This window comes from Scedosporium apiospermum (genome assembly GCF_000732125.1).
Source record: "Scedosporium apiospermum strain IHEM 14462 chromosome Unknown SEQ_SAPIO_0143, whole genome shotgun sequence".
Classification (NCBI taxonomy): domain Eukaryota; kingdom Fungi; phylum Ascomycota; class Sordariomycetes; order Microascales; family Microascaceae; genus Scedosporium; species Scedosporium apiospermum.
The window spans coordinates 856,229-878,380 of record NW_015971844.1 but is presented as its reverse complement, the minus strand read 5'-3'; the positions used below and the strand labels follow the sequence as shown (position 1 = coordinate 878,380).

At 51.8% G+C, this 22,152-nt stretch overlaps 5 protein-coding genes and 2 pseudogenes across 5 annotated transcripts; 3 read left to right on the top strand and 4 right to left on the bottom strand.

Moving 5' to 3' along the window:
* Positions 1 to 724: 724 nt before the first annotated feature.
* SAPIO_CDS9542 (uncharacterized protein) lies at positions 725 to 1,237 on the top strand (the record flags this gene model as incomplete). The annotated part of the gene is made up of 3 exons (XM_016790909.1): positions 725 to 757; positions 828 to 951; positions 1,056 to 1,237. The coding sequence occupies 3 exons, from the start codon at positions 725 to 727 to the stop codon at positions 1,235 to 1,237; spliced, it is 339 nt and encodes a 112-aa protein (XP_016639419.1).
* A 531-nt stretch (positions 1,238 to 1,768) lies between these two features.
* On the bottom strand, positions 1,769 to 2,491 carry SAPIO_CDS9541 (uncharacterized protein; the record flags this gene model as incomplete). The annotated part of the gene is made up of 2 exons (XM_016790908.1): positions 1,769 to 2,214; positions 2,320 to 2,491. The coding sequence occupies 2 exons, from the start codon at positions 2,489 to 2,491 to the stop codon at positions 1,769 to 1,771; spliced, it is 618 nt and encodes a 205-aa protein (XP_016639418.1).
* An 891-nt stretch (positions 2,492 to 3,382) lies between these two features.
* SAPIO_CDS9540 (Serine family amino acid catabolism-protein) lies at positions 3,383 to 4,568 on the bottom strand (the record flags this gene model as incomplete). The annotated part of the gene is made up of 2 exons (XM_016790907.1): positions 3,383 to 4,406; positions 4,561 to 4,568. 2 exons carry the CDS (start codon positions 4,566 to 4,568, stop codon positions 3,383 to 3,385), a joined length of 1,032 nt encoding a protein of 343 aa, XP_016639417.1.
* A 5,588-nt stretch (positions 4,569 to 10,156) lies between these two features.
* On the top strand, positions 10,157 to 11,503 carry SAPIO_CDS9539 (annotated as a pseudogene; the record flags this gene model as incomplete).
* A 499-nt stretch (positions 11,504 to 12,002) lies between these two features.
* On the bottom strand, positions 12,003 to 13,704 carry SAPIO_CDS9538 (DNA polymerase subunit delta-2; the record flags this gene model as incomplete). The annotated part of the gene is made up of 4 exons (XM_016790906.1): positions 12,003 to 12,238; positions 12,298 to 13,210; positions 13,281 to 13,590; positions 13,658 to 13,704. 4 exons carry the CDS (start codon positions 13,702 to 13,704, stop codon positions 12,003 to 12,005), a joined length of 1,506 nt encoding a protein of 501 aa, XP_016639416.1.
* A 741-nt stretch (positions 13,705 to 14,445) lies between these two features.
* On the top strand, positions 14,446 to 15,288 carry SAPIO_CDS9537 (annotated as a pseudogene; the record flags this gene model as incomplete).
* Positions 15,289 to 18,753: 3,465 nt separating this feature from the next.
* SAPIO_CDS9536 (Uncharacterized protein) lies at positions 18,754 to 20,775 on the bottom strand (the record flags this gene model as incomplete). The annotated part of the gene is made up of 3 exons (XM_016790905.1): positions 18,754 to 20,385; positions 20,473 to 20,637; positions 20,704 to 20,775. The coding sequence occupies 3 exons, from the start codon at positions 20,773 to 20,775 to the stop codon at positions 18,754 to 18,756; spliced, it is 1,869 nt and encodes a 622-aa protein (XP_016639415.1).
* Between the last annotated feature and the right edge of the window lie 1,377 nt (positions 20,776 to 22,152).

Below are 22,152 nucleotides of genomic sequence, written 5' to 3'. Positions count from 1 at the left end.
TGGAAGTTAAGAAAAGAAAGTTCGCGGGTATGACGATATTTTTCTCTGCTCAAATTTGGCGCATCTGGACAGAGCTCCCAAAGTCCTCGTGCAGCTTCAATTGCTTCCGGTTAGTCCGCACGTGGGGCTGGTTCAAGTGCTGATAAGCTCAGTGAAATTGGCCTCGTGCCAGGCTCTTCAGTGCGTGGTGCAGGGTTGCACAGAGGCTTGGGGCGGGACATGGGGCCTGACTAGGGCCTCTGCTGGCGGAGTTTAGTATTTGATTTGAACATTGAGTGCAGCCGCGGAGCATTAATCATCAATTGCGTAGTAGGCGGTTGGATCAATTCAGGCGGCAGGAGCCAGGCTCCAGGCTCCTCAAATTAATATCACAGTTGAAGTGTCAAACAGATGCTGTTCTGGTCGACACAAGTCCCCATTTTGGGACTCAGCATCATGTCGTTTTAGACATCAAGCACATTGCGAGTTATTGCCCTCTCTGTTGAAATTGATCTGTCCACATTGAGAGCTGAAGCTTGGCACGGCTTCTAGAAACGGCGTAGTATCAATTGATATGCAAAGCACGACCCGCAGTCAGCTGCATATGGACACCGAGCTTGACCAGACCTCGCCGCCAAGAATTTAGATCGATTGATTGTTCTCTCAAGTCATCGCGTCTCGGAATTGGTGCCCCGCGTCTGCTTCACACCAAACAAATCCCACCCCGAAACCCACTTCCCGAACAATGGCAGACGCCGAGGCCAACGACCGTCATCAGGTACGTCCATAAACCAAAAGTACCCTACATCGACGAGTTCTTCCTCCCGCCAGCTAACACTCTTTCCCAGATACTCACCCAGGCCCTCTGGTACGCCGTCGGCCAGATGGTAGATGCCAAGGTCATGAGGGAGAACCGCAATGCCACCCCCCAGTTCATCGCTGCCTTGACACAGGTGGTGTGGACCCAGATGGGTATGCTCTTTTATCATCCCGACTCATCCCACCCTCCCTCGGCGACACCTTTATTTTTCCTTTCCGCTCTTTTTTTAATGGGCTCGGTGCTAACATCCAGGCAGAGAGTGTCGCTCAAGATTTGGAGGCATTCTGTAACCATGCTGGTCGCACTACCATCTCCACAGATGATGTCCTGCTCCTGTGCCGGAGAAACCAGGATATGCATCAGATTATAAAGGACTTTATTGACCAGGAAAAGGCCGAGAAGGCCACTTCCAAAGGTGACAAGAGGTCGAGGAAGTAAACCCGGCAATGGAAAAAAAGAAAGAGAAAAAAAGGAAGAAAGAGTGATACCCCCATCTCGGTTGATGATGAATTGAGATACGTTTATGAGATGAACGAGCATTTGTCGTCGAAGAGGCATACCGGCAGTTTCCGGATGGAGCAGGCTGGCACGGTCAACACCTGCCCGGGATGTACAAGAAGCTTCCACTGGGACAGATAGTGGAGGATGGGAGAAACTATACGCCTAGTTATGGCAAAGGATTCAGGTTATTGATATGACAAGACATGTTTTGACGGACCTCAATTCACCCCTGTCTACACTTCTCATCTTGAGTTACTCATTACACGAGAGCATGGCTATACGATTACACGTTCACTCTCTGGCAAGGTGCTCGAGATGGAAATGCTATGATCCAGCCAACTGAGTTGCAGCGGGTTAAAATAAAAGAGAGAAATTCCAGTCTAGATCTATTGATATATCCACTAATGTTTCAAGAACCCGCGAGGGTACCACTCACATGCCTCCCATCCCCTACCGTGTATCCCTCCTTCAAGCAGCAACAGCAACAAGCGCACCAAGAGCAACAAAGCCGACCATCATCCTCCCGACGACCTCCTTATCCGCGCCGCTCGTGTTGTCCGAACCACCCGAGGAGCCACCCTTCCTCCTCTTGCCACCCGCATCCCCGTCATCATCTCCGCCATCTTTACTCCCATGAGTCTGCGCAGCCGCGGCAGCCACCGCCGACTTCGTCGGCTTAATACGAGCGCCCGCACCAGCTCCGGACTCCACGTCATCCTGCACGATGGCGACCTCCTCGGGGGTAAGGCAGTACTGGTCCTGTGTTACGTCCTCGATGTAGCAAAAGGTGCCGGCCTCGCAGTAGTAGCCGGTCATGCAGCATTCTTGGGCGGTGATGGGGGCGCACTGCCAGATGTCTGTGCCGAAGCAGCAGGTTGTTTGGGGGTCTTCGCACCACCAGTCATATCCGTCGGCTGTTGAGGAGATAGGGGTCAGCTATCGAAACAAGGAGGGAATGGGAACTTGGGAGATGGGGTCGGGGGACGGCTGTGTGGTTGGGACCTATGAGGAGGACGTACTATCGGATCCGCAGAACTCGGCGGTCGTCGTGTCAACGTCTTGACGAGCGTGGATGGAGGCGCTTCGAGCGAGGAACTTGGTTGGGTTGATGGTCTGGGCGGTGTTGAAGCCGGCGTGGACGCCGGAGGCCGTGAGGACGGCGGTGGCGGCAAGGAAAGGGAAGGACTTCATCTTGAGAGAAGAAGATGATACAAGAAGAGAAGGATTTGATTAGATTATATTATAGTGGCGTATGTAGAACAACTCAAGACAATGATATCTTTAACTGGTGACGGAAGGGATCTCCTCAGGGTGAGGCATCGAAACCCAGGCCTTATATACTCGACAAGCCGATTCTGTGCATGTCAGCCTTCGCATTCGTAGCTCATCTCGTGAGATCAATTATCGCCCATGGCTGTCCAAGTCAACCATCTTCTTACACGAGATTTTAGTCGCTCGTTTGTCGTGCCTAATTGAGAAAACCCATGGAACGTGGCTTCGAAACAAAAGGTCCCTTCAGCCGTTCCCAGTGCCAGCTCTCTAACTGAGCCACACCTGATATGCTAGTCAACCAACAAAATAGAGGCCGCGATTAAACCGGCGGTCTGCGTCGAAATTGGCTTCAGCCCCGGATGCTCAGCACAGACGCCTTGTCCCCACTAAGGTAAATAGTGCGATGCCGCCAAGAGTTCAACGGACCCTTCCGCAGACGGTTTTGTCCCTTCTTTTCCACATGAACTAACAGAACCCATACCTCGTAAGGTGATGCTGGGGAAATGATGTTGCTATAATTAGTGATCAAGTGATTCTTATCCTCATGCGGCTGAGAGAAAGACACGCTTCAATGGTGCAAAGGTTTCCCGATCCGGCAAAGGGCTCTCGGGTGTCTGGTCAGGAGTCTATTAAGGTTAAATCGGACATGAACCCACCCGGGCCACCGGAGCAGGAGGATTTGAAGGTGGGTTCCCTCCGCTCCCTTGCTGGCCCGGGTAAGGAAGAGGGGAAAATCAGAAATGCAATCCAACTATACCAACACCGTTTTTTTCTTCCCTGTCTCTACGATGCGTTGATGCCTCTCATCCTTCAAACACCGTTCACAGCAGCCTTCGCCGCCACACCATTCACACCATTCGTAGTCTTCTTCGTCGTCGCAGTAGCAGCCGCCGCCAAATGACCATATTCGTTCCGGTACTTATCCAGCACATCCAACGAGACGGACGACCCACCACACACCACCAACACGACATTATGTTCATCCCACGGCAGACCAGGTTTCTCAAAGGCCTTGCGTAGCCTGTTCTCACCATCCGACCCGGCGAAGTAGGCCGGGGCAATAGTCGCACCGCAAGAAACCTCGACGACGAAACGCGCGTCGTCGGCGAAGCGAACGCAGCTCATGGCAGCCTCCCAGTCCTTGACGGTGATGCAGTGAAGAATCTCACTCTGGAGCCACTCGTAAGTCTTTTCTGAGACTTTCCGCGCGCCGAGAGACGTGGCGATGGAGGTGATGGCGTCCAAGGTGGCGTGGTTGCCCGTCTTTACGCACTCGTTGAGGCTCGCGGCGCCTTCGGTCTCGACGGCCAATACGCTCGGTTTCTGGCCGGCAGGCCACGGCGTAGCTTCGATGCCGTGCATGACGCCGTTAAGAAGCCCGCCGCCTCCGACGCTACAAACGATACCGTGCACAGGCACATCCATCTGCACAACGAGCTCATCGATCAAGGTAGCGGCGCCGGTCCAGATATCCGGGTGATCAAAGGGCGGGACGTAGACACCGTCGGGATCAGAGGCCATGACGACGTCCCTCAAGTGAGCGTCGGCCTCGGCCCAGCTGGCGCCGACCTGGTGGACCTCTGCGCCGAGATCGCGCAGCTTGGTGACCATGATGGGGGCTGTGGAGGTGGGCACGACGATGGTGGCGGGGAGGTTGAGGGCGTTAGCGGCGGTGATGCAGGCGAGGCCGGCGTTGCCACCCGAGGAGCAGTAGAAGCGGCGGGGCGAGGAGGAGGAGGAGGAGGAAGAGGCGGCGCGGAACATCATGTTGCCTATGCCGCGGGATTTGAAGGAGCCGGAGGGCTGGAGGTTTTCTAGCTTGAGCCAGATGTTGCTAGTTTGTTATTTAGCCATTTTGAGCTTTACATTTTGGGTGTTTGTTTTAATTATTTTTTTTTTCTTTTATGTTGTGTCGTAGAGAAACAAGGAGGAGGAATAGTACCATCCGGCGGCTCTCGAGAGCGGTTCACTGTAGATACACGGCGTACGGCGCCATGGCTGCTGGGCGAGGGGTGGAAGGGACTTCATTGTGGATGTGTCTGGAGGAATTGTTGAAGGAATCTATGTAGAAAGGAAACAAAAAGAACCGAGTGTGAAATAGTTGAGAGGCTATTAATATCAACTGACGTGTCTTCGATTCGAATCCCGTCAATGAATATACAGAGCTTCACGACAGAGAGGAGCGATAGAAAGGGACTTGGACTATTCGGTGTGGAGAGAAAAGTCGGAGGAGGGTCTAGGCTAGTCTTATTATATTAGTCGGCACCGAAAGCAATAGATCAAAGTTAGACTCCCCAGGAACAATGAAGCGTATTAGTGTCCATCCAAGTAGGGCCGCGACAGTCCCGATCGTCACGCGGGACCTTTCGTTTGGGTTTGATAAGCGCTGAGCCGTTCAACCGCTGTCAACTTGAACAACCCCAGCCCAGGCCCCGGAACCCGGAGAGAGAAGGAAAAAGTACCGGGTCATGGGTCAGGTACGCTCAGGGCAAGGGGGCAACAGGGCAACAACACGGGGTCTGAGGTCGCGATTGTACTGATGCATCGAAAGCTAAAATGTTGGGAAAGTAGTAAAGTACCATGCATGGCTTGCCTTCCTACATGGTCTCGATCCCTCTGGAATCTCCGAGGAACAGAGCACGGAATTCTGCTCGAGAATTGTGTTCTTGACTTGGTATGTTTTGGTTGTAGGCACTGATTTCAAAGGGCGCAAAAGGGCGCGATTGACCTAATAACTAGATTAGCTCGATGAGCAGCCGCGTTATCAGGATCCATTGATATCTTCCGGCTTCTACCTACCTCGAGCCCCGATACTGATACGCAACTTGAACTCCTGAAAGACTCGTCTTGGTGTCTTTACCCATTGTCTCCATCAAGCTACTCCATCCTCAGAGGGACTTTTAAAATCTGATCCGATCAATCCTTTCAATCCTACCATCATTCTTGATACGGAGCCAGGTTCTTTTGCCAGTCCATCAGCCATCCATCCAGCGCACCTGGAATTCGGATTGCAACATTCCCATCTCCACTTGCGCCCCAGATGCAGAATCTCTTTGTCAAGATTTCGTAAGTACAAAAGGTACTGGCAACTGTGAGATTTTTATTTTGCCTATTCTCCTCTTATTTCCCTACGCTTCCTTTCATTGTTTTCTGGCGTTGCCTTCTAGACTCCTTCTGGCTTGGCCCGTAACTATCCACCGGCCGGTCCGCCAATAGCCGCATCTCTCCGCCAGCGGACTTCCACCGCCACCGCCGGTGACGAGTTAGCGAGACTACATACACGAGGAAGCTAAAGAAAGTCCCGGAGTCCGAGAACGTTAATAAAGGGCAAAGGATCCATCGACGCGGTACCTTGACGGACAAGTATATTACGTAGCTTCCTGATTTCCGCGCGGAAGGTGCTTGTGCTCTTTTTCATGTGTCATCAGAAACATCGACACGTGTTGCAAAATGTCACGATTATTGTTTGGAATCTGGACTAGCATGGTAAGGGCTTTCAGCAATTGCGAAGCTATTACCCCATTGTAACTGTATACTTCGAAACGTGCAATACATATACGGATACGTACACACGGACGGCGGTGGCCACGGGACCGGTGAGACAAGACGACCTGGAGGCGAGATTCGGACTGGCTTCATGGTGGCTTGTGTCACTTGCCATCGTTCCGTCCGGTCTTGTGCGTTGCTATGACCTGTTGAGCGTTTTGTGTTGGGCCATGGTGTCTTGGGAACAGGTCAACGGACCGGTTCGGGTCTGTGGGTTGTCGTATCGGCTAGGAGTGGCCCAGGCCGGGCAGAGCCGTGGACTCCGAACCATCGGGGGTCACACAGTGGGAAGGGGAGGGGGCTGGGGGGAGTGGAGATTGGGACTGAGGGTGGTCGTTGCTCATACCGATGCCGGGCACGGATCATAGTCTGGGGTCGGGAGATGTCGCTGTGACATGGCATGAGACTTGGCACCTCTTGACCGCGGAGTGAAAGAGACACCATCCTGCGGACACGTTCTAGAACGAGCCGCCATTGAAGCTCGGGTGGCAATGGCTTTGTACAGGTTGGCGTGTCAGGATTTAAACTACTTCCTAATCAGGGATGAGTGCAATCATGTCATGATATGGATCATCTAATGGAGGGCATTGCCAGTTCTCTAGCAAGAAACCTGACGGGAACAGACATCAGTGCTCTCACTTCTCCTTGGCCGTTGCCTCCTTAGGATACCCGTGGAGTTTGAGTCGATCGAGCCTCTTGAAGACATAATCTATTCTTAGATTCCGCAGTAACCAAGTCCCTCTCGCTCTTGACTTATAAGACCCCGAGTCAAGCATGTAGCGCTTGTAACCGCCAATGTACACATAGCTTTCATTCCGAAGCATCCCTGTCTATTGCCTCTGGTTCCCCAGAAGCAAGAACAAGAGGCGCCACGAGAGCCCGTCATTTTTTCTGCTCTAAAGAGCTGGGGTTGAAAACACCTCCCCCTCTGGTAGCATGACGAGGCTATATCTCGGTTACGATTCGAGCTAGCTAGGATAGTGGACTCTGTTCCATTTTTTGGCTGATCATCGGTCTATCCAAGTCTCTGGTGCCAATATCATCAGTTCAGCCAGAGAGACACAGTCCATTGCTAACCTCCGTCGAAGCCTTACAATACTCGGCTTGTGATATTCTGTTCCACTGAAGAAATAGATCAACTTTTGTAAGCCGAGGTCGTGTTTACTGCTTTGTCCACTGCCACCTTCTGGGTCTGAATCCTCTCGTCCACTCCCCTTGTCTACAGTCAGTATCATTGCTCCAGCCTGCCCTGGTCGAACTTTCCACATCTTCAACTTCCTCCAACACACACACGGCAACAACAACAACAACATCAACAATTTCAATGATTCACCAACTTTGAGTAATTCAGTCTTCACATGGGATTTTATAGTGTACCCTAAAATTTCCTTTAAATTCCCACAAAGACAACATAATCAACCAAATTTCTTCCACATCAACATTCCCCTCGAGAAGAGGCTCCATCTCTCTATCTCACCATCTTAACATCTCTCTATCTCAACATCTCAACATTCATCCCATCATTTCTTTCACTGTTATTGATTCCTGGGTTTCATCCCGATAAGCTCAATTACTATCTCCAACTTGCTATCTGGCTACCATTGGCTTTTCCATTCCCGTATGTCTATCCCAACCTCCTTAACCATGACCTTTTCAATCCTTAGTGTTTTTGCTAACCCCCCTCCTTGGTACGCCAACTTCCTTTACAGGCTGCTCTTGCTCTACTCTACTATAGCTATATCGAATGGCTCTCTCTCCACCCATTACCTACTATATATATGGTCAGGGCATGCCCTGACCAAGTCTCTTACTTATAAGAGATTATGGCTTGGCTTTCTTTCCTTGTCACTAAGGAAAGCTTAGTGCACTTGTGCGGATTTACATTTTCTGCACAAGTACATCGGTGGTGTATTGAAAGAGGCCGATTGGGCTTGTGCTCTTGGTTAGTATCCTGCAGTGTCCTTCTAAGCACTACAATTATTAACGGCCTATAAGCCCAGATAAGTCTTTCCAAGCTGCCTCAATGGGGCTTGCTAGCTCTTGTCTTCTATAGCAAGCTTCTATCCAAGAAACGGGGCATTGTAAGCAAAATACCCCTGGCCTCTATATCTTGTGAACTTGGTGTAATTACGAGCTGACCCAGGACCCGTGGACCTTTTCTAGCTGAACCTCAAATGCGCGATCGAAGGATGTTGAAGTCTGATTGACCCTAAAAACGTCACTCCATATCCGACTCTGAGCACCCCTATCCTCCCGGGGGGATGACGATGACGAGATCGAGGGTGCGAGGCCCAGGCACAGATCTTCAAGGAAATGAACCGAATCTCGAACCCGACAAGTCTCGATTCCTCAAGGAGATGCTCGCTTACTCATTCTTTGAAAAGGCCGGTGGCCACTGGCCCCTGCAAACGGGAATTACTTTCTTTATACATATATATATATATATATAGGGGAGCAACACCACGGCTTCGGCGGTGAAATTCTTCAGCGGGCGGCCCCCTCAGCAGAAGACAGTCCTGGTATATCTAATGATTGGGGAGCGGCTGCTGCCACGGCGGCCTTTGAAGAGTTACATCGCAAGGCCGTGGTGTTTCTTTCTCTTATATATACATCAAGATTGGTGAGCGGCTGCTGCCAAGGCAGCCGTTCACTCTACCATCGAGAAGACAGAAGGATATATATATATATATATATATATATATACATATATCTGCGAGGATAGGCGTTGCCTTCTCAGCGCCTCAATCAGGTTGGCCAACCGGCTGGACAGACGTCTCGTCGAGCTTCGAAGACGCTTCCGCGAGCTTGGGGGCAAGGCTAATGCGAGGAGAATCGTCTCAGACGAGCTGGGACGCAACATCAATCGGCTCAAACAGCAGATTGACGGGCTTCGACAGAAAATCGAGGAGTTTATAGAAATCGGAGCCGCTGCTCCGAAGACGGCCGTTCCAGAACTCCACCGTCGAAACGGTGGTGTTTTCTTTTCCTTTATGTACATATGAGGATTCGGGAACCGTCGCCGCCAAGGTGGCGGTTCATCAACTGTGATGCAATGCTGCGGCGTTGCTTTCCTTTATATATTAGGATTGTGGAGTGGCTGCCGCCAAGGCGGACGTTGGAGAACCTAACGGTAGGCACTTTGGTGTTTCTTTCTCCTCTCTATATATACGAGGATTGGGGAACGGCTGCCGACTAGGCGGCCGTCCCCTACCCTGAACAGATGGGACCAGCGAATGACGCTCTAAACTCAGGGGGCTTCGATGTACGGTAGACCGATCAAAAAGGCCACGCGGTGAGGCTCTGGGATTTCTCCTCTCTATATATATGAGGATTGGTGAGCGGCTGCCGTCAAGGTGGCCACTCGCCTACGCCGAATAGATGGAACCGGGACGCGAGGCTCCAAAGTCAGCTGGTTGTGAGCTATGGAGGACCGACCGGCCGGCTGCGCGCGGCGGGACCGCGGTTCTTCTTTCTCCTCTATATACGAAGATGGGGGAGCGGTCTTTTTGGACGGCCTCACTGTCGGAGCTGTACAGCTTCTTTCCCATATATATATATATATATATGAGGATTGTGGAGCGGTTTCCTCCAGGGCAGCTGTTCTTTAACTCTGCCATCAAGGTGGTGGTACACATACATATATGATGTGAGGATTGGAGAGCGGCTGCTAACAAGGCAGTTGTTTGCGGACTTGGCAGTGAGGCAGCTGTTTAGGAACTGCATAGAGACTGGCCATTTGGGAACTCTCCAGAGACGAGGCTGTGGTTGTGCTTTCTCTTATATATACATGATGATTGGAGTGTTTTGCCCACTCTCAAGCCCGCGAAGCTGCCTGCCTGAGAGTGATTGTGAGTCTTCCATCGTGGTGATCTATGATCTGTGAATCACGACTTTCCTGAAAAAAAAACTATAAAGGGGAGGAAATCATTCTTCTTCTTGCACCTCTCCTCTTACAAACCTAAACAAACAACTTCTGGCATCTCTTTTCCAAGGAATCGGCTCCCACTCCAACCCACTTGATCCGCTCAAACCTCGACAATGCCGCCTTCCAACTCCCGAGCTCAGAAGCGTCGCCAGCTCGAGAGGCTGATGCGGATGCCCGAGGGTGACGACTTCGAGCTCCCTCAACCCCACGACCTCTTCATGCCATACACAGCCGAAAACCTGTCCCAAATCGTCCCTAGGGCTGCCATCATACGCGCCATAGAGAAGTGTGCCCTTGATGACAGCGGCGTTGAGCATACCTCTGACTCGGCCTCTCACCTCGTGACCCCCGTTCCTTCTCCTTCCGCTGCCACTATTGTCCGTGTTGCCTCTCCTCCGGCAGTTCCTTCTACTCCTCCTGCTCCTTCCGTCGTCTCTCGTACCCCCACCAACGGAAACAGCAGTGGACAAAATATCCAGTCTAGCCCTCAGACTCAGACACAAACCCCCAAGGCTACCACGAGTCTCCTTGATTTCCCATGCGAGATTCGACAACACATCATGCGATTCCTCCTCGTGGCCGACTCCTCCATCCTAGTTCACGACAATTGGCGAAAGGTCTATTACCGCTCCCGTCCGGGCCTGCATGTCTCCATCATGTACACGTGCAGGACGCTCTATGAAGACGGCGTTCCCATCCTCTATGGGTACAACGAGTTCGAATACCTCATGCGGGATCCTCCTCTCTTCCTCGAGGGCGCCGCCGTGCCCAGCATCAGCGCCGATCCCGATATCCCAGATGACCGCTCCGATTCCTCCTTCAACCCTGACTCCGACAACGACAACGGAAATGACGAAGAGGACGATGACGAGGAGGAAGGTGCCATCAAGGAGCGCAACATCCCTATCGAGAAGCACATTTCCCACATCCGCCACATCTGCTTCCGCCTCGAGGGCAACCGCTACGGCCCCGGCTACATGGAACGCATGAACGAAGCCCTCCTCCCCTTCACCCATGTCAAGCACATCCACACCCTCCGCTTCCACACCAACGCCGCCGGCCGCGATAGAGACGACGTCCCTTTCATCGCCTACTTCGAGCCCGACACCATCCTCATGCAGAGCATCATGAAAGTCTCCTGCCAGAACATCTCCTTCTCGATGACCAACCGCAAGGGGAAAGGCATGGGCATCCTCATCCAACGAAAGCATGGCGCCGCTATCCGCCGCGCCAGACGGGGCGTGGAGGGCTACGTCACCGGCGACCCGGCTATTATCCAGCAGAGGGAGAACGCGGCCAGGGAGGGATACGAGCGCTTGAGGAACATTGCACAGTTGATGGCTGAGTGGACGGATCGAGATTCGGGACCTGCGCGCTTTGGGAACTCGGATGAGGATTGGGAGGGAGATGAGGAAGTCCAGGATGATGATGAGGCTTTTGAGGAGGAGATGGAGTTTTGAACATGGGTCAGCGATGAAACACTTACCGAGCGAGTTCATTTTGCGAGGAGCTCCCGGCTTGATGTAGGAGAGTGATGGCCTATTTTCCCTCCTGCAAGTGGAAATTCCGCTTGCCGAACAATCCTTTCTTTACTTAGTCCCTTGGTGGTGCTGCTTTACACATTTGCAGTCGAAAACGAGATACCGCAGACCAGCATTCGACATTCGAAAAGAGAAAGGGTTTTGGACTCCCGGTACATCTGCATTCCATCTAGGAGAAAAGGGGGGAAGGGGCGAGAAAACAGAGGATAGTAGCGAGGGTAATTTTGACTTTTCAAGATTAATACATCGTCTCATCCCAAAACATCATGGCCCTTTTGTTTCGTGACTCCTATACTGGAAAAAAATGTACCGATATTCCATTATGCTTTTTCCCACCAACCCTCATCTTCAGTCTTTTCTCCCTCTTACTCTTGCCTGGGTATCATACTACGTGAAGTTTCGTAACTTGAAATCCATTCTACGCCGGGGTCTTCGGTACCGTGACAATCTGGACGGCGGAGACTTCCAGCGTCTCCGTGTCGACGAGGACAATCTCCCCAGTTTCCGAGAAGGAAGGCACGGTAACGAGGCGGACGGTCTGGTCTTGCGGGCCATCGATGGTCATGGTTGAAAAGGATGGCTGACATCCGACGAAATAGAGGTGGGGACACATTTTGAGCACGAAGGGATCATCGTCCTGGAACGGGTAGCTCCCTGTAAGAAAAGGTTAGCCATATCAGGATGCAGCAGTGAAAAACAAGATCTACACATACATAAAGTGTCTGGAGCAGTAGGGGCGACGCATCTCCACCTCAACATCCCCTCCATCATGCCCAAGCGATCGTCGCTGCCAATATACTTAAAAACGTCATCCACATTCTGTCCACCCGTCCCCAAGAAGCGCCACCCCTCAACCTCACCCTCCCACGGATTCGTCACGCAGTCCAGCCATCCAGGTTCAGAAGCAGTATCAACCGGTACGAACGCCCTCGCCTTGGGGAACATGGCTGGGTGCACGGGCTGCTGGGGATACGCGGCGTTGGAAGGATCGTTGGTGCCGGGGAGTAGAGTGACGGGTATAGAGGGGAGGATCTCGGCGAGGAAGGAGTCGAGGAGCTCGAAAGGCGTGGAATTGTAGGAACTAGCATCGTAGCCGTACTTTTTGTGGGCTCCTCTCCTGTCGGGTTTGTCTTCGCGCTGGTCGGGGGCAACGGAGTTGCCGGCGATGATTAGCCGTGAGATTTGCGCGATATCCTTTTGGGCGGCAGGGTCGAGGGCTTCGCCGAGGAGGAATTCTAGCAAGAGGTTGGTTTCCATGGCATATGAGGCGTCGCGGCTGGAAAAGTTCAGTCCGGATACGATAGCGACTTTTGGGCCCCCCCTTACTCGAGACTCTTGGCCGGACATTTCGACATCTTCGTCCTCTACTCGGGAAGTAGGAGGTTTGCAGAGCGCCCATCGGCCGGGTTGGGGAGAAAGATCGGGAAATTTAATATCGGCCACGTCGAGCTCGCCGTTAACGGTCTCGGTTCCCATGACGGCGATGATGCATCCCGTCACGAGGGGTACGGATTTCAGCTTATTCCCTACCAGTCGAATGCGTCCTGACTCGTCTTCTAGCATTATTTGGTCGGTATCGTCGTCGGAGTAGTACTTTTCCGTAGTAACCGGGGCCGAAAGCCAGCGCTGCAGCATCCCCAACAGGTTAGTAGATGTAGGTCGGTTTCGCGTTGCGTGAGAAGAAATAAATACGCACATCGTTGGACACATCCTCTAAGATATTCGGCTTCAAAGACATATCCATGTACACCGTCCCTGCAACCCAGCACAGATCGCCCTGCCGTACGTCCAGCACGCGATCGACCTTCTTCACGCGCTCGCTGTGGATCTCGAGGTCGTCCCAAGCCGCGGCGGCTACCCTCTCCACGGCGGGTTTAATTTTCGCGAGGCGCAGGAAGTACATGTCGCCATATTGCTGCTGGTATGAGCGGTCTTTGCTAAGCTTGAAGGTGTGGAGGGGCTTGTAGGTGGAGGGGACGCGGTCAAGGGCTTCGTGGTCGGTGGTGCTGGAGGGGTGAAATCTTGTCAGCGTGGGTGGGGTGCATCAGAGGGGAAGAAGGGCGCAAGACTGACGATGGGTTCTGGAGGAGGTCCTTTGGGACCTCGTCGAGTGTTACCATTGTGTCCAATTGAGAAGTCTGGACTTGCGGTGAGTGCAGGTGGCGAGTGGAAGAAAGGTTCGAGGTTGAGCTTCTGGCTGGAGATGTTGGCGTGGGGTTCTGGATAGGACGCGTCCAGCCCAAGACACCAAACTAGACCGCGGGGTCCGTGTTACCCTTAGAATAGCGGGGGTTGCAGTGACGGCGTAGCAGCTCATAGGCTCAAGCAGGTGGGAAACATCAATCCTCAATTGCAGCTATGCTACGAAGTATTGATATGCTCGAATACTCGAACATGGAGAGGACATGTAAAAATTACCCGTCAACTGGTTTCGGTTTAAACGTTCGCCAACATGACAAACCATTAAGCTTGAACCATCGATCTCCATCAGCCTGGGCTTCACCGACCAGGCACTTCTTCACCCCACTAACAGCTTGAAGCAACCAAGGTCAATCCATCCACCCTGCTAGTAGATAATTTAGCCCTAACATATCTCTTATGGGAACATTCGATGAAACATTCCATGTTCCTGATTGCTCTCTCGATCAAGTGGCGAGTTGACCATCACGTCATAGGAGTCCTCGTAATTCAACCCCGCGACTAAACCACTTCGTACTTCGTAAATCCCTCGGACCCCAATTCAAACTCAATGCTACCTCGTTCAAACTAAAATCCTTCGACGGGCAACTTGAAGCACGAACTTCGCATACATTGATCCCTCGGCTGCTCTCTCATCCATCCCCCGTCCTCGCTAAGTCAGAATGTCTCCTCAGGGCCCGCCAACCATCCAGGTCAACGACCTGACATACACGTTCCCAGACTACTTTACGGGTGTCAGCAACATCACCCTCGACCTCCCCTCCCGGAGCCGCACACTCCTCATAGGCGCCAACGGAGCGGGTAAAACCACCCTCCTCCGACTCCTCGCCGGCAAGCGTCTAGGACCCAGCGATTCCATCCACGTCTGCGGTGTCGACCCTTTCAAGGACATCGTCGAGGGCGTGACTTACCTTGGTCTCGAATGGGTCCTCAATGCCGTTGTGCATACCGACATTGGCGTTGAAGAGCTCCTACGCTCCGTCGGAGGCAATGCCTATCCCGACCGCCGCGATGAATTAGTCTCCGTGCTGGACATCGACCTCGCGTGGAGGATGCACGCCGTCTCCGACGGCGAGAGGCGAAGGGTGCAGTTAGCCATGGGCTTGATTCGGCCGTGGAGGGTCCTCTTGCTCGACGAAATCACGGTGGATCTGGACGTGTTGAGCAGATCTGAGTTCTTGGGCTGGCTGAAGAGGGAGACGGAAATTAGGGAGTGCACTATTGTCTATGCCACTCACATCTTGGATAACCTTGCCGGCTGGCCGACGCACCTTGTTCACCTGCATCTGGGCAAGGTGAGGCAGTGGGGACGAGCGGATGAGTTCTTCGAGACTATGGAGCCTACGGCGGATGGGAACAGCCAGTTGGGTCAGCTTGTGCTCGGTTGGTTGAGGGATGATCGCGAGGAAAGAGGGCCGAGGAGTCATTTGCGTACCGAGGGGACAACGTATGCCTCGACGGGCATCGGTGGATATGGATTCGAGGAGAAGCATGGAAAGGCGTGATGAACAGAAAAACCAAAGAAAAGAACAGAAAGTGAAATCTAAAAAGGAGATATAGAGAGAGTTGGGCATAGATATAAACGGTGTTTCAACAACGGCGCTAGTTAACATACGGTCTCAAGGTCGGAGTGATCAGCTTCCTGGCGAAGACGGCGCGTGGAGTTACGACATGGATAAGAGTTCAGTGTTCATTTGGGTTCCCATTAAGGCATGGCCCTAGGCAAGGCCGGTTCAACCACAGGTCAAATGGTTATACCCATGGTATTGGGATACAGCTTGTCATCCCTAGTGGCGGAGGAGTTCTCGAATATAGCATTTTGCGCTCTTCGCCTTTCCCCACCTCAGGAGGGATATAAAGTGACTTGAACGATGGTAACATATGCAGCCTCAAACTTGCAGTACAATAAATAAGACGAGCTGAACGCCTCATTTACAGGTCTCCTGCCATTACTTCGTACTTGAAGTGATGGCAAAATCCACTCCATATGTGCCCATCCCCACGAAGGACTAGAACCAGCTAACCGTTCATACTTCCCATCGTTCTACCTTTCCAGAAATCTCTCCCAATGGTAGACAATCATCGGATTCTCCGCTTTAGTCTATGGTCCGGTTGTTTGGGGTTGAGTTCTACTCGGCTAGCAGCAGAAGTATTCCATCGTGCCGGTAATGCAATTAAGGTACGGGGCCGGGTAGCCACCTTCGTGTGTCTGCCATCCTCTAGGACGTTGTGATGAAGGCTATTGCCGGCTGGGTGATGAGTTCAAGGTGGAAGAAAGGGTCACTTGAAGCTGTATAATCCCAGTCCTTCCTTCAAGTCCACTTCCCCCAAGACCAAGACACCAAGGCTGAGACAAGTCAAAGTCACAAACTCCCTTGCACCTTCCTCCTCACAGCCCTTGAGGCTGCCACTTCCACATCCACAGATGGAAGGAGCAATCTTCCTGAGAAGCTCTGAACTTACTAATTCCTTTGCCTGCAAATTTCGTTGATCAGATATTTTATCATGACAGATGCACCCACCTTCTCTTATTTCTTTCTCTCACCAAACACCTCTCACCAACATATCACCAAGCTCTATATATCTGCCTCAACGCAAACATCCGCCTCAACGAAAAAAATATCAAGATGGCTGCTGCAGGAGATTCACTTACTGTCTTGTGATTCCTATGATTCACTTTGCATCTCTCAGCCTCTGCATTCAGGATACCTCGAGCACTGAGCCCAGCATTTCTGGGCCTGTTGGGATCGCGTTTATAGTCTCTACGATGAGGTCTCGATGCGCAATGCATTTGACATAACCCAAGGAATTGACATACAATTTCCCGAGCTATGCTAAGGGCTTCCTGAGTTGGGAGGATGCGCAAAAGAAGCTTGGTATCGATATATAGGCAGGAAAGGGCATCAATTATACCTCTGTTAACCCTGTTGTTTCGACCGGTGAGTCCAACGATCTACATTAGATCCTAAATGTTATTCGAATGTTCTATATTAACAAGAAAATTAGCTTATGTCCTGTTGGGAGATTGCCTCTGCAAGGATTTCCGTCTTGACCTCGGACATCTCATAGATCTCGCTATCCCAGTGACTCTTGCCTACGGTGACCGAGACTATCAGGCAAACTGTTCGTCCCACTCCGCTTCATATCTCTTGGGTTGGGCTAACCGGCGGTACATCGGGGTTCGGGGGTGAAGCCTTGAGCAAAGCGATCCCTTTCAATAGTTTGACGGCCTTTGCCTCTGCGGGGTATGCGGACTTCGTAGTTGATGGCTCTGTTGTAGGCAAGACCCGCCAAGCCGGCCTCCTCTCCTTCACCCGCATTTTCCAAGCCGGGCACGAGAGTAAGTCTCCGCTATCATTCTATCTCCCTGTTCCGACGAGAGCAACTTGAATTAACTTCCGGCACAAAAGTCCCTTTTTACAATCCTTCTACAACTTACAACCTCTTCCTCCGAGCTCTCCAGAACAAAGACATCCCAACGGGTCAGACACCCGCATCCGTTGCGAACCCTGGCTTCTCGACCTCAGGGCTCGAATCAATTCGTGACGTAACGCAGTCGGCTGAGGGCTCCGAAGGCTCCTCGTTTTGCTACATCATGAACCCGCCTCTCAGTTTGGGACAATGTTCTGATGAGCAGGTCCGAAAGTTGAGAGATGGGTGTGCGACTGTGGTGGATTTTATTGCGCAGTGAAGGTGAATGTTCTTTCTGCGGAACGATTTGAGTTTCCGAGTTGATTTTCTTTGTCTCTCCATTTTTTTTTCTTTCTCGAAATGGCGGTTATTTTGTTCATGAACAGGGGAAAGATGAGGCAGAGATTTGGAGTGGTTAGTTAACTTCATTGTTATCTACTTCGTAAATCGACTTTTATTTCACAAACCACAAACAATCAAGGCATCAATTAATTCATCCGTGTTAATAGCGAAGAAGCAACTCCATCCATCATATCAATTCAACAGTCAATCAAATCTTCGTTCAATTCCTCACCCGAGGGCACCCTCTTGGGGATATCCTGTCCGTCCCATCGCCTGCACATACAAAACAGAATTGATCCATACTCAAGGAAGAAGACTATGAAAATAGTGAAAGGGAAAAGAAGAATTAAACATTTAAACATTGCGCTACGTTTAATACAGTAACTCTTCATAAACCCGCAAACATACAAGTATCAAATATGACTGTATCAAATCAACGGAAATATTGTTTTGTTATGTGTACGTACATGTCTGCAGCCCCGAAATCGTGTGCTTCGCCTCGTACATGCTTCCAGAAAATAAAAGAAAAACGACCAGGCCAATCCTCGTCGTCCTCGGTCCCACTCGTTGTTCTGGTTAACGATAATAAGGGAAACGTGGGACTGCTGCGATGCTACCACCGCTGCACTACATATGCAAGTAGAGTGATGGAGAGATGCGTCTTGCATCTCCGAGACCGCCATCCTAGCCTCATTCCTCTTCGCCGTGGCCATTACCAATAAAGGCGCCCCCGTCATCCCTTTACACCGTCTCTCCTTCGTAATCGAGTCAAGCCAGGGCGGGTGAACCCCCCTGCTTCAGGCTCGAGTTTCCACCGTCAAGTTGACATAGAAAAGTAACACTAATTAACATACAAAATAGGACCCATGGGTTAAAGAGTGTATTGCTTGGGGACCAAGGATGCACTTGGCTCGTACCCAATGGGATATCAGACGAAAAAGTAAGAAGAATTCAACAACGCCAAGGATATGGGTCAAATAAAAATCATTCGTCGTAAGCATCATGAGTTCGGAAAAAAAAAAGAAAATGAGTGGGAAAGCGAGAAGGGAAAAAAAAAGGCAGCGAGAGAGGGTGAATCAAGTTCGCAACAGCGAGAAAAAGCAAAGCGACAGCCAACTCCAACCATTTCTCTGTGTAAGAAACAGCAAGGTTGGTGCCAAAGGGATGAAGCAAGGGGAATGGACAACAATGTGCGTAAACCGTAAAGCTTCGTCCAATCATACAAAACCTCCCTCGGGACCGCCAATGACTCCAACACTGGATCGCCAGCCACACCGCTTATCCCGATCGTCTGTTTCTCGGGGTTGTCTGAGGCTAGGGAGAGCTGCAGTGCTACGTGCACTGAGACTGGATCGCGGCAACGGCGGCACGGGAAAATAATCTAGTTCTGAACTTCCCCGACTGCTCGCTCCACTCGTGTTGGTTTGGACGAGGAGCAGGCTGCTGGTGCTGGATAGTCTCTTGGTGATGTCTGTGACGCTGAGCCGTTTTGTGCTGTTCGAGTTCGAAGCTGGCTGCCGTCTCTCGACGTCAAGCGGCTCCTCCGTGGGCGAGGCCACCTTCTCATTTGGGTTATGCAATAGGTGCGGCTGGCTCTGCGTGCGGGAAGACATGTTGGGTCGCGTTCTCGAGTAGCTAGTATGGGGACGGTAAGGTGCCCCTGTCCCTGCGGCCGTGGAGGCTAAATCCGATTTCTCGGGAGGGAGGGCGGCGGTGTGAGGGGTCCGCGGGGAATGAGGCCGATCGTAGCGCCCCGCGATGAACTCGAGTGCGCGTTGAGTTGCAGGGGGTATTATCGTATCTCGGCGGGGGCGTCGTGAGTTCTGTTCAAGGTGATAGTCGTCTTCGCCATCGTCATCCTCATCATCGGTCTCCCTATCGTCTTCAGACTCGCTTGAGTCGCCGCCCATTTCCCAGACCCTTCGCCCTTGCCTTTTGGCATCTCGGACCTCCTTTTCCTGAGACACTGGCTGCTGTTTTCGGCGTTCTTCGGACTCACGCATCAGAGCGTCGAAACGGGCAAGGGAGCTGAGCTTTTCTTCTCCGGGAACGGCACGTTCGGAACCTGGGATGCAGCGTAACTGGAAGGCTCGGTCAAGAATAGTCTCACGGTTCACCGTCGGACTAGCAGCAACAGACGTGTGTCTACGATCTAGCGGTGGGGGTCCGCCGCGGGGGGAACTGAACGACGAAGAGCGAGTCTGAGGACTGGACCACCCTTCAATCAACTCATTGATGTGCTGATCGCCCGCTCCAGATTCAGCAGGAGACGGCAGGTCTGGGGGAATGTCGGTTGGTAATACCCTCGTGTAGTGTTGACTAGGGAGATTTCTGTGCGACAGGCTCATATGGATGCCACTTGTAGGGGAAGAGACATCGCTTCGCTTCGAACGGAGACTGGGCGACTCGGAGCTGTAAGAAACTGGTGGACCATCACGATCTCTGCCGGTGTAGCCCTGGCTCTGTTGCGATAGGTGCGAAATGGTCGATCGCTTTTGGTTCCCACTCGACGGCCGTCCATCGGATCGTGAGGCGAACGGGTTGACAAACGTAGGCGACACAGGGCTTTCGGGACTCATCGGCAATTTCCTAGACAATATGAAGTGTTTCCATTCGTGAAGACTGTGGTGGTGGTCGTCGGGAGGGGTTCGAAACCATAGCATCGATTGCGTCGATTCCTTGCCAGAAATGAGGCCTGCAGCCCTGCTCGAGCGGCGTTTCTTCTCCTTATCGGCAACGGTGATGACTAGAGTGGGCAATATGGGGCCTTGCTTGCGATGAGCGACCTGCTGGACTTGACAATCGGCTACCGAATTCACAGGACATTGGTAGTAGGGCTCGTATTCGTCCTGGATGTAGAGTAAACTGCGTTTTAGTCAAGGCCCTCGAGATACGGTGCGATTTCGTGTTGAAACGGAAACAAAACTTATATGCACCTTTGATTTGTAAACCGAGATCATGTACTCGCCATGCTGAGCCTGAATTGGCTCTCTAATCTTGGAACTGTTGGAGAATGTTCGACTGGGAGCGATTTTATGTGGGTAACTCGAGGTCGGTGGATCTCTTGGGGCGCCTCGTCGGCCAACGACGACGTAGCGGGCCTGGGGCAGCGGTGTAAGTCAATTGATGCCCTGGATGTAAACACTGCCCAGTACTGTTTTCCCTACCTTCCACATAGCCCTGCCGAGAATCTGGCCGCGGTCCGGCGGAACCAAAAGAATTCCATCGAGTGAGTCCATCTCGGTGGTAAGAACGGGGTTCGTCGCAGCTTGGGGGTAGGACAGAGAGCGACAAGCAGGATTCGATTTAAAAATGCCGGAGACTGATACAAAGGTGACTGGAGAAGCTAGAAATACGAGTCGATTATAAAAGCATACTGCGTGGTAAAAATTAACTCGAAAGAAGCGAAGCCGATCTATCGATAAAAGGAGAGCCGACCAACTAAGGAGTTGGCGATGTTTGGGCGAATGGCAACAGACACATCCCACTCCCAGCCGCTTCTCATGAGTTGACTTGAAGGTGAGCTGCCGGTGTAAATCGAAGGCCAAAGTAAGACAGCGGGGTGGGAATGGAGAAGGGGAAGCGGGATGGGGAAATAAAAAACCAAAGAAAATAAAAGAAGTAAAAAAAAACAAAGGAAGGAAGAGGGCCTGGAAATTAGGGAAGGAGGGGATTCCGAAATTGAAGAAAGGTTAAAGGAAGAAGGGGCGATCGGACACTAAAATGCGCCCGTTCAAAGACGGGGGGGTAAGAGGGGTTGGAAGTTTGATTCAGCAGCCTCAACTGGCGTTCGAGGCAGGAAGTAGAGGTGAGTTTCCTTGCACGAAGTCGGCGAGGACAAGGAGGTAAGGAGGGAAGGAACGTGATGGGTCAATTGGAAGGCGAGAGCGAGGAGGTGATAATATTAATACCCGGTTTTCCCACCTCGCTTGATCAATGTGCATCCAAGGACTGGTAACATACCGGGCTAAGACGCTCAAACGCAACCTCAATGAACACCAAGAGTCAAGGTTGAGTACTTCTCGAAGGCTTAGGCTCAAGGCCGGCGAACGCTAATCCGACGCACTATTATTGCTGATTTGCCAATCCAAACAGAAGCTCTCGTTGAACCGAATCGAGGACTAATCCCTGAATATTGTTTTATTACGAAGTACTCTGTTAGGGCAACAACTTCCAGGTCGTCAAGCGGGCCGCAGGAACCCCTCCCTGGTGGTGTGGATGGCTTGATGCCACTAAAATTACTTGAGAAATAGCACGTCTTTCTCAGTTACCGCGCCCACATGGAGCGGACTGGACAAGACCAGCTCCCTGATTTGATTGATTGATCTAAGTCGCCCGTTAAACCTTGCCCAGCCGACTTCTTGTGGCTTCGGATCCAACTGGGACCTTTCTTCTGTGCTATCGACGCTTGTACTAACACCGGCGTTTCGTTGTCGCGCCTCACACCGGAGTACATGAGAGGAGCTGCAGCGGGAGTAGCAGCAGGAGCAGGAACCAAAATACTTCGTTACTTCGTTCACTTCGTAAAGAACTTCCATGGAGAATCGATAGAGGTTTGCTTCTCTAATGAGTGGGTGCCAATGCAACGCTGCACTCATACCTGTACGAAGTACCCT